Source organism: Nycticebus coucang, chromosome 5 (genome assembly GCF_027406575.1).
Source record: "Nycticebus coucang isolate mNycCou1 chromosome 5, mNycCou1.pri, whole genome shotgun sequence".
NCBI lineage: Eukaryota > Metazoa > Chordata > Mammalia > Primates > Lorisidae > Nycticebus > Nycticebus coucang.
Genome location: NC_069784.1, coordinates 64,241,109 through 64,257,974, shown reverse-complemented (window position 1 = coordinate 64,257,974; position 16,866 = coordinate 64,241,109). Strand labels below are relative to the sequence as shown.

At 44.3% G+C, this 16,866-nt stretch overlaps 2 protein-coding genes and 1 pseudogene across 3 annotated transcripts in view; 2 read left to right on the top strand and 1 right to left on the bottom strand.

Annotated features, from left to right (window-relative positions):
- ANKRD6 (ankyrin repeat domain 6) overlaps positions 1-16,866 on the bottom strand; it is a 234,471-nt gene that overhangs the window by 120,631 nt on the left and 96,974 nt on the right. The gene's annotated exons all lie outside the window — the stretch shown is intronic.
- On the top strand, positions 83-5,124 carry LOC128585515 (phosphopentomutase-like; annotated as a pseudogene).
- LOC128585762 (60S ribosomal protein L23a-like) lies at positions 15,387-15,931 on the top strand. Its single transcript, XM_053591009.1, has one exon. The coding sequence runs from the start codon at positions 15,393-15,395 to the stop codon at positions 15,861-15,863; it is 471 nt and encodes a 156-aa protein (XP_053446984.1). The 5' UTR covers positions 15,387-15,392; the 3' UTR covers positions 15,864-15,931.

Here is a 16,866-nt window from a genome sequence, read left to right as displayed (position 1 = left end):
CATCAAATCATTGGTAAAAGCCACGTTTCTGACTGGTACCGGGTACCATGGTATAAAAACGATCCAGTCCCCTAGACTACCCATGCCTGCCACGCGGCAGGGTGGTCCCATGGCTGATGAGGGGGTATCTTCCTTTACAGAGGTAAACCACGGACAGAAGCAACACAATAAAAGGAGGGATAATACGATTAAAATATTACTCTGTGCACTGTCCAACGAAGTAGTGGCTCTTGGCAATGACCATCAACAGCTAATAACCTCCCAGAAAGGGAAACAAGCAGAAACTAGACACAGTGAGCCTCCCGCTGAAAGTACACAGAAATAATTGTCACTCAGTCCTGTCCTTCCCACCCGGAAAAGCCTGACTTTGATCAAGCTTCCAGGAGACCCAGTTGCCCAGGTACAGGAAACACAAGGAACAGAGGAACAAGTTAAATGACACCACAGAGATGTTTCTAATTTCATTTTGTAGTTTCAACCTGTTTCAGTTTTTAAAATTGTATTTATAAATAAAATCAAATATAGTAAAAGAGGGAAAATAAAATATATACAAAATAGGTTCAGTGGTTAGAGCACCGCCATGTACACGGAGCTGGTGGTTTCGAACCCGGCCCCAGCCTGCTAAACAGTGACAACTACTACCAAAAAATAGCCAGGTGTTATGGCAGGCACCTGTTGTCCCAGCTACCTGGGAGGCTGAGGCAAGAGATTCTCTTCTGCCTAAGACTTTGAGGTTGCTGTGAGCTGTAATGTTACAGCACTCTACCAAGGGCTACACAGTGAGACTCTGTCTCAAAAAAAAAAAACAACAAAATATATATATATATATATATATGTATATACACACACACACAGGTCTTTGTATACAAATTATAAGCTTCATTTTTTACTCATAAATTCAAAAGAAAAAGTACATTCTAATAAATATATTTTTAAAAATAGGAAAAAATAGAATTAGGAAAGTTATACATATTATTCCTTGAAAGTGGGCATATATCTTACAAGGGTACATGTGAAACTTACTAAATGTAGAATATAAATGTCTTAACACAATAACTAAGAAAATGCCAGGAAGGCTATGTTAACCAGTGTGATGAAAATATGTCAAATGGTGTATAAAACCAGTGTATGGTGCCCCATGATCCCATTAATGTACACAGCTATGATTTAATAAAAAAAAACAGAAAGTGTGCATATAGGCAATTAGTGGAAAATTGCTGTTATATTCACAACTTCCATCATTCTAGAGACATAACTAAATAAATTTGTAAAGGAGGTAGCAATTCCTCATTTTAAATTCTTATATAAATGTTTTGCATGAACATTACATATATTATTATTTAAAGTTTCTTGTTTTTAGTCTATTAATCCTAACTTGGGTTAAGGACAACACTACTTGGAAATATTTATATAAACATGTTTCAATGTTTATTTTAATGAAAATCATAGGCTGGGTATAGTGGCTCATGCCTGTAATCCTAGAACTCTGAGAGGCCAACGTAGGCGGATTGCCTGAGCTTAGGAGTTCAAGACCAATATGAGCAAGAGTGAGACCCTGTCTCTAAACATAGCTGAGCATTGTGGTGGGCATCTGTAGTCCCAGCTACTTGGGAGGCTGAGGCAAGGGGATCACTTGAGCCCAGGAGTTTGAGGTTGCTGTAAGCTGTGATGCCACGGCACTCTACCAAGGGCAAATGTGAGACTCTGTCTTTATAAAAAAAAAAAAAATCATAGTGAACAGTCTCATAGAGAGGTATGCTTATGGGAATGAAAGAATAGATTTTAAAGTAATTTTAGTAAGTACAAGATATTTACTTTTTTTCAAACTTTATTCAAATTAATATGAGGGTACAATGTTTAGGTTACATTGTTGTCACTTCTAGGGTAAAGTTCCATTTGTAGAAGAGCCCCTCACCCAGGGGACTGTCATACACCCTCACAATGTGCACGTTAGGTGAGATCCCACCTCCTGCCCTCCCTCCTCCTGCCACACGTCCTCTCCCCTGCCCCCTCCTGCTTTCCTCTACCCCCAAACTGGACTATAATAGTGTTTTATTGTTCTTACAGACACATTATTGTTTATATATTGATTTCATCTTAGTATAGAGTACATTGGATATTTATTTTTCCATTCTTGTGATACTTTACAAGAAGAATGTATTTTAATTCCATCCAGGTAAATGTAAAAGGTGTACAGTCTCCATCTTTTTTAATGGCTGCATAATATTCCACGGTATACATATACCACAGTTTGTTGATCCATTCATGGGTTGATGGACACTTAGGTTGTTTCCATGACTTGGCAATTATGAACTGAGCCACAATAAACTTTCTAGTGTAAATGCCTTTGTGGTAAAATTATTTTTGTTTTTTTGCATAGATACCTAGTAATGGGATTATAAGGTCAAATGGAAGCTCTAGTTTTAGATCTTTGAGGATTCTCCATACTTCTCTCCAAAAAGGCTGTATTAGTTTGCAATCCCACCAGCAATATAGATGTTCCCTTTTCTCCACATCCACACCAGCATCTGGTGTTTTGTGACTTTGTGATGTTGGCTAATCTTGCTGGTCTTTAAAATACAAAGATATCAGACATACTCACATTTGTTCTAAAGTTGTAAGCAAGCTGGTATCTAATCTTAGAGTGGTTTTGACTTGCATTTCTCTGATGATTAAAGACAATGAACATTTTTTCATGTGTTTTTTGGCCATTCGTCTATCATCCCCGAAGAAGTTTCTGTTCAAATCCTCAAGATATTTACTTTTAAACTTTTATCCAAAATAAGACAACTCATGTTTCATTTTCAAAATTTATCTCCATCTTTAGTAGCTGATTGTAGTTAATTTATCTTTTTTTCTAGTAATTTATCTTGTGATATTAAATTTAAATTTTCTTCCCTAAAGAAATAAATTTCTAAATCCACGAGTTTCCTATATATAGATCTTCTTCTACTGGACAACTAAAACCAAAATATTGATTAAATTCAAATGGTTGTACATACAAATAATCACACACAGGTATTGTTCACTGGTTGTTAAATTATGGAATACGTCATAACAATCATTTGAAACTTGCTTCTTCCAAGCTTTTCTTTTTTCAATTTTTTGGTCTTAATTTGGCATTAAAAAAATGTAAGTTTTCTCCCTTGTATGAAATTAGTAATGTCATTAAAATACAAAGATATCAGATATACTCACATTTGTTTCTAAAATTGTAAGCAAGCTGGTCTCTAATCTAGAGGAACACTCGGTGTCCCTACACTCAGCAGAACCTTCCCCTTGGCAGCCGTCATACTTCAGAGCATGCAGTAACTACTGTCTGTAATCACATCTTCCACTCAGCTGGTAATAAGGATTATCTTGCATTTAGCAGATTACCCTTTATGTAAATCCGTAACTTCTACCACAGTAAGACTACTGATTACTGCTATTTTTTCACTGCAAGGCATTTTTTTTTTTTTTGAGATAGAGTCGTACTCTGTCACCCTCGGTAGAGTGCTGTAGCATCATAGCTCACAGCAACCTCGGTCTCCTGGCCTCAAGAGATCCTCTTGCCTCAGCCTCATGAGCAGCTGGGACTACAGGCACCCGCCCCAACACCTAGCTAGCTTTTCTATTTTTAGTAGAAATGGGGATCTGGCTCTTGCTCAGGCTGGTCTTAAACTCCTGAGCTCAAGCAATTCACACGCCTCAGCCTCCCAGAGTGCTGGGATGACAGGAGCCACCGCACCCGGCCACTGCAAGGCATTCTTGATGAATTTACATTGCAGCACACATTTCATCAGCTTCCCAGTTACCTGGAACATCTCCCTATGTTGCAGCAGCAGCAGCACATTCTCCTGCATTGAATTTAAATCCAAACCCCATGTGCTGATCATACTCTGCTTAGATGTCCCAGCAGTATCAAGGCACAGCAGCTGCAGTGATTGTTCCTAAACATTTGCTTTCGATTTCTATGCTTGTCCCAGACGGGCACTGGAATACAGTTTGAGAAGCTCTGCTCTAGGGGCCGGCCAAAAGAGCAGGCTGGCCTCCTCCTAAAATTGGTCGTGGCAGCACGGGGGTGGCAGCAGCAGTAACGGCGGCTCAGGCACAGACACCCCGCTGAATGAGGAGACGGCCTGGTGGCTGCACTGGGACAAGAATCCTTTAACTTTGGAGTCAGTGAAAAGTCTAATAACAGAAGGTAATAAAGAAGAACTACAGAAATGTTTTGGGCCCGAATGGAGTTTGGGACAGCAGGCCTTCGAGCTGCTATGGGAGCAGGAATTTCTTGTATAAATGACGTGACATCATTCAGACCACACAGGGATTTTGCAGATACCTGGAAAAACAATTCAGTGCCTGAAGCAGAGAGGTGTCGTGGTCAGTTTTGACACTCGAGCTCCTCAGGGGAGACAGCAGCAGCAGGTTTGCCTGACTTGCTGCAACCACGTGTATCAGTCAGGGATTCCTGTGTGCCTCGTTAATGATATAACCGCCAGCACCTTCCTGCCCTACAGAGTATCACATTTGAACTTTGTGCTGGAATCATGGTAACTGCCTCTCACAACCCAAACCAGGATAATGGTAATAAGGTCTATTGGGATAATGGAGCTCAGATCACCTCTCCTCATGATAAAGCGATTTCTCAAGCTATTGAAGAAAATCTAGAGCCAGGGCCTCATGCTTGGGATGATTCTCTAACTGACAGCAGTCCACTTCTCCACAACCCAAGTGCTTCTATCAGTAATGATTATTTTGAAGACCTTAAAAAATACTGTTTCCACATGAGTGTGAACAGGAGACCAAGGTGAAGTTAGTGCACACCTCTGTCCAGCGGGTGGGTCATAACTTTGTGCAGTCGGCTTTCAAGGCTTTTGACCTTGTTCCTCCTGAGGCTGTTCCTGAACAGAAAGGTCCCGATCCAGAGTTTCCAACAGCGAAATACCTGAATCCTGAAGAAGGTAAAGGTGTCTTGACTTTATCTTTTGCTCTGGCTGACAAGACCAAGGCCAAAATTATTTTAGCGAATGACCCAGATGCTGACAGACTTGCTGTGGCAGAAAAAACAAGACAAGGGTGAATGGAGAGCGTCTTCTGGCAATGAGTCGGGGCCTCCAGGGCTGGTGGCTCTTTACTTAACTGTTGAAGCTGAGGGGATTGGCACATAAGGTCCATTATACTACTTTTGCTACTTTGTAATTATTCATTTTAAAGCTAAAGATGGAGTCTCATGTGTGGCCCAGGCTGTTCTCAAACTCCTGGGCTCAAGTCATTCTCTTGCCTTAGCGTCCCAAGTGGCTGAGACTACAGGCCTGTGCCACCACACCTGATTCTTAAAATAAAAGTTTTTAAACAATTGAGAAAATATTCAATGACAAAATGAACAGCTGGCATTTTATTAGTGACCTACAGACTTTATTTAATGGTGGGAATACAGTATGTGTGAGTTATTCAGGCCACGACAATGCTTAGTGCAGTGGGGGACTCAGGAGGGCCAAACAGTGGGGCTGGTTTTAGGGGAGTTCTTAGTCTTTTTTAATCCAGGACCCTTATAGTTACTTTCTGGGTATTCCAAGCAGTCCAAAAGATATTGTCAAGATTTTTTTTTTTTTGCTTTATATTACAAAAATAGATATCTTGAACACGTTTTTAAAAATTCTACAAGCTTCCTCCCCTTAAATTTACACACACACACACACACACACAGTCTCTCTCTCTTCAAGTACACCCTTCCCCCTTGAAAATCGCCACTACAGACATCCAGGGAGGTTCCAGCTGCCCACAATTCCAGCCATCTTCAGCAATAGCTTCTCTGTAAACTGAGCTGATGGGCTCATGAGTTCAGCTCCACCTGACAACTAATAACTCAGCCCCTCTCCTTCCCTCCCTCCTTGGTGTCTCTCCGCAGTTCTTGCCTCCCAAAACCTTGCCTTGCCCCCTTCAATCCCTAACCCAACAATTATCCCTTGAAAGCACAACTTTAGATCAGAAGCCTGATGAACTCAGCTCTACAGATCATGTGCTCTCATCTGAGTGGCCTGGGAGATTTGTTACCTACTGAGTCATGCTCCTCACTAACCCAAGTTTAAGGTGTTTGACCAAGAAATCCAGCTTCCTGTGGCCTAGTCAGCCTTCAGAGCAGATTACGCACCTTAGCAAACCAAGGTCTGCCTACAGGCACATATCTGTGTTGTTTAGTCATCACTGGATTCACTGAACATCTGAGTTGAGCATGGATTGAGGGTGAAGAAAAGTCACTGGCTGAAAAACATCAGTGTAGTGTCCAAACTCTAAGATCTTGCCATGGGTGGTGGGGGAGGGTGTGACTGTGTGCTCTGCAACGGGCTTCTCAAAACCCGCCACGCTCAGCCTCAGACTCCTTTTAGAAACTATTTCTAATTTAACTACAAAAGTAACACACATTCTCCCAATTCAAACATGATAGATAAAGCAAAATTCCCCTGACCATCTCATCTCTGTTCCCATTCTCTTCCTACAGGGAAGCACACTCCTGGTTTGGATCATCCTGCCCCAAGTATTCTGGTCACACTGAGTAGCACAAATCGTGCGCTCTCTCCGGGGTGTGCGGCTGTGTGTGTACACATTTTAATATAAATGTCATACTATACGCACTACTTGCAACTGTCTTTTAAAAAAGTGCTATAAAGTATTCTATGGTATGCTACAGTTTATTTAACCATTTAGAGCGTTTTCTTATTACTTCTATCTTTTTTGTTTGAGACTTTCTCACTCTGTCACCCTGGGTATAGTGCTGCAGCCTCACACAGCTCACAGCAACCTCAAACTCCTGGGCTAAGCAATCCTCTTTCCTCAGCCTCCTAAGTGGGACTATGGGCATGTGCCACAACATCCAGCTAGTTTTTCTATTTTTAGTAAAGACAGGGTCAGGCTGGTCTCAAAGTCCAGAGCTCAAGTGATCTACCCTCCTCAGTCTCCCAGAGTGTTGAGATTACAGGTGGGAGTCACCACCCAGCCTTCTTTTTACTCTTACATACAAGGTTGCAATGAACGAGTGTCTCTTTGTACCCATAATACTCATTTCCAGATGGGTAAATTAAGGTAAAGAAACTCGACTGTCTTGCCCAGGTCTGAGTTAGGCCTGAGAGCTGAGAGCCGACAGAGGACCCAGCAAGCATCCACTGTGTGTCAGCAGTCTGCCCTCAGCGCACGCATGCTAGCCTGGAGGGACGTCTGCGAGACAGCTTCTACCAGATCCGCTATGTTCCTTAACAAACTCTGGATGAGTTTTGTTCTGCACGCAGGGCCGTTGAGAGGGTGGAGCATACCCCTCCCCGAACCCAGCGCGGGGCAGCACAGGCTGTCTGCTCAGCAGCTCCACCACCGGAGACGTCCCTCTTGCGCCGCTCTACAGATAAGGGGCAGCTGCTGCCCTGCCCAGATATGGGGTGAAACCCAGGAGCACAAGCATGGGAGTGGCGTGTGAGCTTTGGCTGTGGGTCACCTGTGGTGGCGAGGTATTCACCTCCTGACAACCCAAGGGACTGGCCCTGTTAGACCCACATGTCACCAACCAGGGAAGTGGCCAGAGGGAGGATGACTGCACAGCTGGTACTTGGGAGGGGACATGATCCCAGCCGTCTAATTCCAGTGCTCTGAATCACGGTGCAATGCTGCCTCCCGGCTTCAAGAAGAAACCACCTCCCCATATTAGGCCAAGTAGAGTCCAAGTTCTGTGGTGCTCTTTCAGGGAAAACACGGTTTGACTTAAATTTGCCTTGCGCACAGTCTATGGAGCAAGGCACTGGATTCCTGGCCACTGCCATGGGGTCCTCTGCGGGGCTTCCCTCTCTGTGGGGAATGTCCCGTGCATTTGGGGCAGGCACAGGGCAGCAGTTCTGCCAAACGGCCATCTGTGCACAACTCGCCTCCCGTGTGTCAGCGACACCGAGGCACGAGCTCGGGGTTTGCACGGACTGCTCCATGTGTCTACCGTGAACTCTTGTTTCACTCTACTGCTTCAGCTGGCAAAACACGGTGGCAGGGAAATGTGCCATTGAGATAGTGGACTTTATCATATCAAATCTTTTTTTTTTTTCTGGTGGTGCCTGTAGCTCAGTGGGTGGGGCACCAGCCACATACACCAGGCTGGCAGTATGAACCCAGCCTGGGCCTGACAAACAACAATGACAACTACAACAAAAAAATAGCCAGGTGTTGTGGTGGGCGCCTGTAGTCCCAGCTACTTGGGAGGCTGAGGCAAGAGAATCACTTAAGCCCAAGAGTTTGAGGTTGCTGTGAGCTGTGATGCCAAAGCACTCTATTGAGGGCAACAAAGTGAGACTTTGTCTCTAAAAAAAAAGAGAGAGAGAAAATAAAAAAATAAAGAAAGAAAAACTGAGGCAAGAGGATTGCTTGAGCCCAAGTTTGAGGTTGCTATGAGCTATGACGGCACTGCACTCTGCCCAAGGAGACAGCTTTTTTTCTCAGAGTGGCTGATTGTTAAAAATTTTACCCCATTTAATACTACAAGCCTTTGGGGCTTCCTACTTACAAACACCTAATGAAACCCAAGGTTAGATACCATGGAGCAATTCAGGTACTCAAGTTTAATCATAAGGAAGATTTAAATATAACATTCCATTTTAATGAACCTGATAAAGGCACCGATTGGGGAACCTTCCTCTTTTTTAGGACTTTGAACGCCTTCTCTTTTTTCCCTAAAGGCAACTACGAACTCTACTCAGCTGAGCTGGCAGTCTCTGGAGAGCCCTGCTCTGGTCTGCCCCTCATCAGGGGCTTCCCATTCACCTGCCAGGTGGGCAGCGCCACTTCACAAAGGCAGGCAGGGGTGGGAAGAGGAGCCCTGCTCTGGCCAGAGCTCCTCAGGCCTTACTGTGTGGGGCAGGTCCCCATGGATGGCCGCCTCCCCCCCCAAGCTGCCGTCATAGTCCTGACTTCAAGTCTCTATACGCAGAGCTCTGCAGTTGTGCTCCTAATAAGTTCAATGATCAACACCATTTGAACTTATCCAGTCCATTAATTTGTTTACTTGAATCTTATTTGTCTCCCCTCACCCCTGTCCCACTGGGAACTCCAAGAGAGCAGCAGCCTTGTCAGTGCTCCTCGCTGGATCCCTGAGGCTGAATGGATGGGTGGATGGATGGATGAGTTGGATATGAGATGATAACCTTCTAGTCAAGAAGGTTAAAAATAGGATCTGAAGACTTTATAATCACCCTATTCACAAAAAAATCACTTTACAAACTCTTTGGCAACGGCAACGACCACAGAGTAATTATAGGCTTTATACCTAACAGGATCATAAATTACCCGAAAAGCTTTGTACTTCCCAGGACTGCTTTGACTGTCAGAAAGAATCTGTTAGGGTAGCAACATGTTGTCAACTCAGCAGTTACAGACAAATGCTTCAAGTCAGCCATAAAATTGTCTAATTGACTTTGAAAATTGAACTCTTTTACAGCACAGCCACATTCAGCTGCACTATTAATATTGTGACTTAGCATAGGGGAAAAAAATCAGAAGACCTGCTGCCCCGCCGTCCAGGGAATTACCTCTCCTTGTGCATCAGTTTATAATTTAACACATTCGATGAGCATTTAGCTGACAATACGCCAATATTCTGAACGTGCAGATGTATTTTCAAATCACCTTGGAAAGACACACAGGCTCAGAACACACACAACTGTGCTGAACTTCAGAAAATTGAGCATTATGTATTGTCACCAGGTACCACCTCCCGCCTTCCCCGGCCACTGAGAGATGCCCGTGCAGAGAAGCATGCTTACCCACCCATCCCACTGCTCACTCCACATGGAAGACCGGGAGAAAGGGCTGCAGAACCACAGTGGTCACGGAGAGAAGCAGTGGTCCCCAGCCTTGGCACCAGGGAATGGTTTCATGGAAAACAATTTTTATACAAACTCGGAGGAGGGAGAAAGGGGTGGGCAGAGCTCAGGTGGTAACGCGAGCGGTGGGCAGTGGCTGGCAGCCAGAAAAACAGATGAAGCTGCTCCGGGTCCATCACCTGCTGCTCACCTGCTGTTGAGTTCCTGAGTTTCATGGAAGCAATGTTTCCACAGCCAGGGGTGGAGGGGTGAGGGGTGTACAGGGGGTGAGTGGCAGGGGCGTTACACAGAGCTCTGCAGTTGGGCTCCTAATACACCACGGATGGGAATTGGTCCTTGGTCTGGGAGTCAGAGACCTGGAGAGAAGCATTTCTACACACGCACACAAACTTGGTCATGGCAGCTGGAGGCAAGGGACACTTGCATAGATTGGGGTCTCTTGGACAATGGAACAGCAGCATTCTGCTCCTCACTGGATATCTGCTTAGCCAATAGGCTTGCTAAGTTGCTGGGGCAGAGGAAAGAAAGAACTGATGATCCAGAGAAGCCAACAGAGCGAGGAGGAGACCAGCTCCCAAATTCCCGGGTCATGTGGAAGCAGGTCCCACAGTGTGAATTACAGGAGGAGGGGCACCAGGGGTGCACAAGGGGCTACCGACCCCATTAGGTTGCCGTAAATTGTCAAAGGAACAGATTAATGTCTGACTCTTAGTAGGTGCTGCCAGTGCCAGCAGCTACTCTGTGACCACATTATGTAAACCCAGCTTCCAGAGGCCAGCAGGGCCTTGGGCGAGTCCCTAACCTCTCGGGGCCTCCATCTAGAACAGGGAAGATAACATTTATTACTGTTTTGCAGGGCTGCATGTTGAGAGCCTCGTACCTTCCCTTCTATACTCACTGGATGATCTCTGAGCAGCAAGGAATCACTGCACATACCAGCAACACAGACCGGCTCCCTGCCTTTATGGAGCTTAAGTCCAGAGGGAAGGCCCAACTGGACAAGGGACGTTATTAAAGTTCAGTGTCTGGTGTACATGTGAGAGAATGAACCCAGCCTGGGATCAGGGAAGCACCCTCTGAGGAAGGGGAATTTCAGCTGACACACGATGGGTTAACAGGTGAGCCAGATGAGAGAGCACCCCAGACAGAATAAACAGCAGGTACAAAAGCTCAGGGTCCAGAATTAGTGCAGCCCTCAGGAAAGGTAGAAGTCTAGTACAAACAGATGAAATCAAAGGGGAAATGTGCCCATTAATGATATGTCAACTTGGCTGGGCTGCAGGGTGCCCAGATATTTGGTCAAACATAATTCTAGGTATTTCCATGAGAATGACTTTGGAAGAGATTAGTGTTTCTTCTGGGTTTCCAGCACACTGGCACCCTATAGATTGTGAGCTAGCCAGCCTCCACAATGGCATGAGGGACGTCCTTACACTAAATCTTTTTATCTACATATACACCCTCCTGGTCTTTTTCTGAGGAGAATCCTAATGCAGGCAGTGAGGAGAGACAAGTGGTGGTGTGAGTGAGACCATGCAAAGCTGCAGTGATTCTAGGGATAAGTCACAGGATGTGAAGTCAGGGGAAGGGACACAGGGCAATAGTGAGCCCTGGAGGGCACTGCAGAGGCAGGTCCATAACATCAGTTCTGGCATTTTGGGATGGCATCCCGGGCACAGGATGGAGGCTGGAGGGAAGGGAGATGGCAGAGCCAGGCAGGCGCATGGAGGCTGGAGGGAAAGGGGAGAGCAGAGCCAGGCAGGCGCATGGAGGCTGGGGGAAGAAGGTTGGCAGAGCTGGGCGCATGGAGGATGGAGGGAAGGGGGACAGCAGAGCCGGGCGCATGGAGGCTGGAGGGAAGGGGGACGGCAGAGCTGGGTGCATGGAGGCTGGAGGGAAGGGGGACGGCAGAGCCGGGAGCATGGAAGCTGGCGGAAAGGGGGACGGCAGAGCTGGGTGTCACCATCACAGGCTACTGCCACTGCAGTGCGAGAGTGTCAGAGGCTTGGACTAGTGAGACGATGGGGAGATGCAGAAATAGAAAGATCCACAAAGTGTCAGGAAATTTTGATCCACATGCTTTGACAGTAATGCCTTTTCTCTTAGAAAAGGGAGACAAAATATTGTGCAATCCTCCTTCAAAGAAAGTATTATTAAGTATGAAATACCTGATTTCCTGAAGTACTAAGAGACAGTTGACATCTCTGACACTTCAGTTTGACACCTGTTTTATTTTTATTGTGAAGGTGCTTTTTCATTATTTCAAATACACATTTTGACTTGTGAATATCTTTCAAAGTTTGTTTTTTTGTTTTTTTTGAGACAGAGTCTCACTATGTCGCCCTCAGTGGAGTGCCATGGTGTCGCTGCTCACAGCAACCTCAAACTCTTGGGCTTAGGTGATTCTCTTGCCTCGGCCTCCTAAGTAGCTGGGACTACAGGTGCCCACAACACTCAGCTATTTTTTGGTTCTAGTTGTCATTGTTGTTTGGCAAGCCCGGGCCGGGTTCGAACCCTCCAGCTCTGGTGCATGTGGCCAGTGCCCTAGCTGCTGAGCTACAGGGGCCGAGCCTCTTTCAAAGGTTTTTTAGAGCTTTTAGGAGACCACAGTTAAGTCAAAAATTCACGTTATTTTCAAATATGAGTTCCATTGTGGAACTAATGCAGTGCAGACAGCTCAAATTATCAGTGAGGTATATGGAAAGAATGCGTAAATGAACCTACAGTACACCGATGGTTGAGAAGTTCTGGTGACTTTAATCTTGAAAATGAGCCCTGTGGGTGACCTGAGACCAGGGTGGATAAGGACGAGCTGGAAGCTGCAGTGGAAGCAAATCCATCTCAAACCTGTGCATAGATTAACAGCAAGATTTGATGTTACTATTTCAGCAACACTGGACCATTTGAAACAGATCAGCAAGGTAAAGAAGCTGGATAGATGGGTTCTGCATGAATTAAGCAACTGTTAGAAGAGAAATCGTCTTGAAGCTTGCCTTTCTTTGCTGTTAGAACGGAATGAATGGTGAGCCATTTCTGGACTGTATTGTTACATGTGATGAAAAATGGATTCTTTTTGACAAATGCTACTGTTCTGCACATGGTTGGATAAAGATGAAGTGCTGAACACAGTCCCAAACCAAATATTTATCAAAAAAAGCTAATGGTGTCTGCTTAGTGGTCCAGCACTGGTACAGTCCACCACAGCTTCATGAAACCTGTTCAGTCAACTACAGCAGATGTTCACTGCAACCAACGGGAACAGAACGCTTGTGATTAAGCAGCTGAGACTGGTCAGCAGAGACAGGCCAATCCTCTTGCAGGACAACACTCGACCACATGTTGCTCAACACCACTGCTCAACTCCAAAAGCTGGACTTGGAAACTGTCATCCACTGTAGGCACCAGACCTTGCACCAACTGACTACCACTTCTTCCAGGCTTTTGACCACTTCTTAGAAGAAAAAAAACATTCAATTCTCAACAGGCTGCAGAAAATGCCTTTTGCAATTTTATCTCTACTTGCTCTTCAGGCTTCTTTGCTGTTGGCATAAACAAGCTACCATAAGCAGCAGAACTGTGTTGATAGTTTTGGTGTATACTCTGATTAATTGTCTTGTTTGAAATATAATAAACTAAACCTTTGGTTCAAAATCAGACATTTCATATTTAATGACCTTCACTTGTCAGTAAAATGAATTAATTGGCTCTTCTAGTTTAAACACATTTATTTGCCCATTATCTTCCATTCTATTGATTCTGTTATCTCTTTTCTTCAGCCTAACAGTGACAAAACTAAGAAAACAGGAGCTAAAAGATAGAACAGATGGGCACTTTGGCTGGACTCCCAGACAGGAGCATGCCTTCTGCGCAATGCAGGGGATGTGTGCTGACGGGCCACTGAGCCACCTCCCATTTCCACAGATACACCGCTCCCTGTAGCACACAGCAACAATGATTTATCACCTATTTTTCACTTACAACTCCCCAAGAAGCCAGGCGCAGTGGCTCATGCCTGTAATCCCTGCACTTTCGAGGCTGAGGCAGGTGGATTGCCTAAGCTCACAAGTTCGAGACCTTCCTGAGCAAGAGAGAGACCCCATCTCCAAAAAATATCCTGGCATTGTGATGGGTACCTGTAGTCCCAGCTACTTGGGAGGCTGAGGCAAAAGAATCACTTGAGCCCAAGAGTTTGAGGTTGCTGTGAGCTGTGACGCCACAGCACTCTACTGAGGGCAATGAAGTGAGATTCTGTCTCAAAAAAATAAATAAAATAAAATAAAATAAAAAACAACTCCCCAAACAAAGGAAAGATAATTACACCTTCCTCATTATCATATTTTGTGTACGTGTATGGTGAAAACAAACCCAACAATCTTTTTAACTCCTGACATTCAAATGTAGAAATTTAATAACTACATCTGTTCATTGAAGGAGGCCTTATTGCTGATATGAAGAAAGGTTGAGCGGTCTGGATAGAAGATCAAGCCAGCCACAACATGTTCCTTTAAGCCAAAGCCTACTCCACAACAAGGGCCTACCTCTCTTTAATTCTATGAAGACTGAGAGCTGCAGAAGTTAGTTCATGAGGTTTGAGTAAAGAAGCCATCTCCCTAACATAAACATACAAAGTAAAGCAGCAGGTGCTAATGTAGGCGCTTTGGCGCTTTGTAGGCGCTTTTTCTGGATAATGTAGCCAGTTATCCAGAAGATATAGCTAAGATCATTGAGGAGGCAGCCACACTAAATAATAGATTTTCAATGTAGATGGATCAGCCCTCTATTGGAAGAAGATGCCATCTCTAGGACTTTCGTGGCTAGAGAGAAGTCAATGCCTGGCTTCAAAGCCCCAAAGGACAGGGCAACTCTCTTGTTAGGCACTAATACAACTGGTTGAAGTCGAAGCTAATATTCACGTACTATTCTAAACATCCTAGAGTGCTCAAGAATTATACTAAATCTACTCTGCCTGTGTTCCATAACTATTTAAATGGTACAAAACTCAGATGATAACACGTCAACCGTCAGCAGAGACAATCAATCCTCTTGTAAGACAACCCTCAACACATGTCATACAACCAATGCTGCTCAAACTACAGGGGCTGGACTTGGAAACTCTGTCATACACCCTAGGCACTAGACCTTACACCAACTGACCTCCGCGTCCTTCCAGGCTTTGGACCACTTCTTGCAAGAAAACATATCCAATTCTCAACAGGCTGTAGAACACGCCTTTCCCAATTTTATCATCACTTGCTCTCCAGGCTTCTTTGGTGTTGGCATAAACAAGCTGGGGGGGGGGTCCAACCCGTGGACTTCCTTTATTTAAGGACTTTTTTTTTTGCTTATCTCTGATGGCAGGTATCACAAAAATTATGCATGGACCTTTTGTGTGTGTGTGCTCATTAGCTTTTGTTAGAGTTTGTTTATTTAATGGGTGGCCCAAGACAACAATTCTTTCAATGTGATGAAGAGAAGCCAAAAGGTTGGACATTCCTGGTAAAGCATGGTTTATGGAATCTTTTAAGTCCATTATTAAGACCTATTGCTGCTTTTCACAAGATGGCGCCGAAAGCGAAGAAGGAAGCTCCTGCCCCTCCCAAAGCGGAAGCCAAAGCAAAGGCATTGAAGGCCAAGAAGGCAGTGCTAAAAGGCATCCACAGCCACAAAAAAAAGAAGATCCGTACATCACCCACCTTCCGGCGGCCAAAGACTCTGAGACTCCGGAGGCAGCCCAAATATCCTTGGAAGAGCGCCCCCAGGAGAAACAAGCTTGACCACTATGCCATCATCAAGCTCCCCCTGACCACAGAGTCTGCCATGAAGAAGATAGAAGACAACAACACACTTGTGTTCATTGTGGATGTCAAAGCTAACAAGCACCAGATCAAACAGGCTGTGAAGAAGCTTTATGACATTGATGTGGCCAAGGTCAACACCCTGATCAGGCCTGATGGTGAGAAGAAGGTATATGTTCGACTGGCTCCTGATTATGATGCTTTGGATGTTGCCAACAAAATTGGGATCATCTAAACCAAGTCCAGCTGGCCAATTCTAAATATATAACTTTTCACCATAAAAAAAAAAAAAAAAAAAAGACCTATTGCTCAGAAGACAAGATAGCTTTCAACATATTACTGCTCATTGACAATGCCCCTGGTCACCAGGAGCCCTGATGGAGACATACATGGAGATTCACATTTTCATGCGTGCTAACACAACAACCATTCTGCAGCCCATGGATTAAGGAGTAATTTTGACTTTCGAGTCTTATTATTTAAGAAATACTTTTTTTAAGGTTAAAGCTGCCATATACAGTGATTCCTCTGAGGGATCTGGACAAAGCAAATTAAAGATTCACCATTGAATCTGTTGTTAGGTGCCATTAACAACATCTATGATTCATAGGGGGTCAAAATATCAACATTAACAGGAGTTTGGAAGAAGTTGATTCCACCCCCCACGGAGGACTCTGTAGGTTCAAGGCTTCAGTGGAGGAAATAACGGCAGATGTGCAGAAATAACAAAAGTACAGGGATGAGAAGTGGGTGGAGCCTGAAGATATGACTGAATTGCTACAATCTCTTCTTATGGACAAAGAAAATGGTTTCTTAAAATGACATCTACTACTGGTGAAGCTGCCGTAAACAGTGTTGAAACGACAATAAAAAATCTGAATGTTACATAAACTTATTTGATAAAGCAGCAGCAGGATTGACAAATTCTGAAAGAAGTTCTGCTGTTAAACAGCATCGAGTGGTATAGAGAAATCTTTCATGAAAGGAAGAGTCAACTGATACAGCAAAGTTCTCTGAGAAGTTTCCACCTTGATCAGTCAGCCACCATCAAAAAGATCCTCCACCAGCAAAATGATTATAATTCACAAAGGCTCAGATGATTATTAGCAATAAAGTATGTTTAAATTAAGGCACGTACATTGCATTAAGGTATGCACATTTTAGACATAATGCTTTTGCACACTCAATACACTGCAGCGTCATCTGAACTTAACTTTTATATGCACTGGGAAACCAAA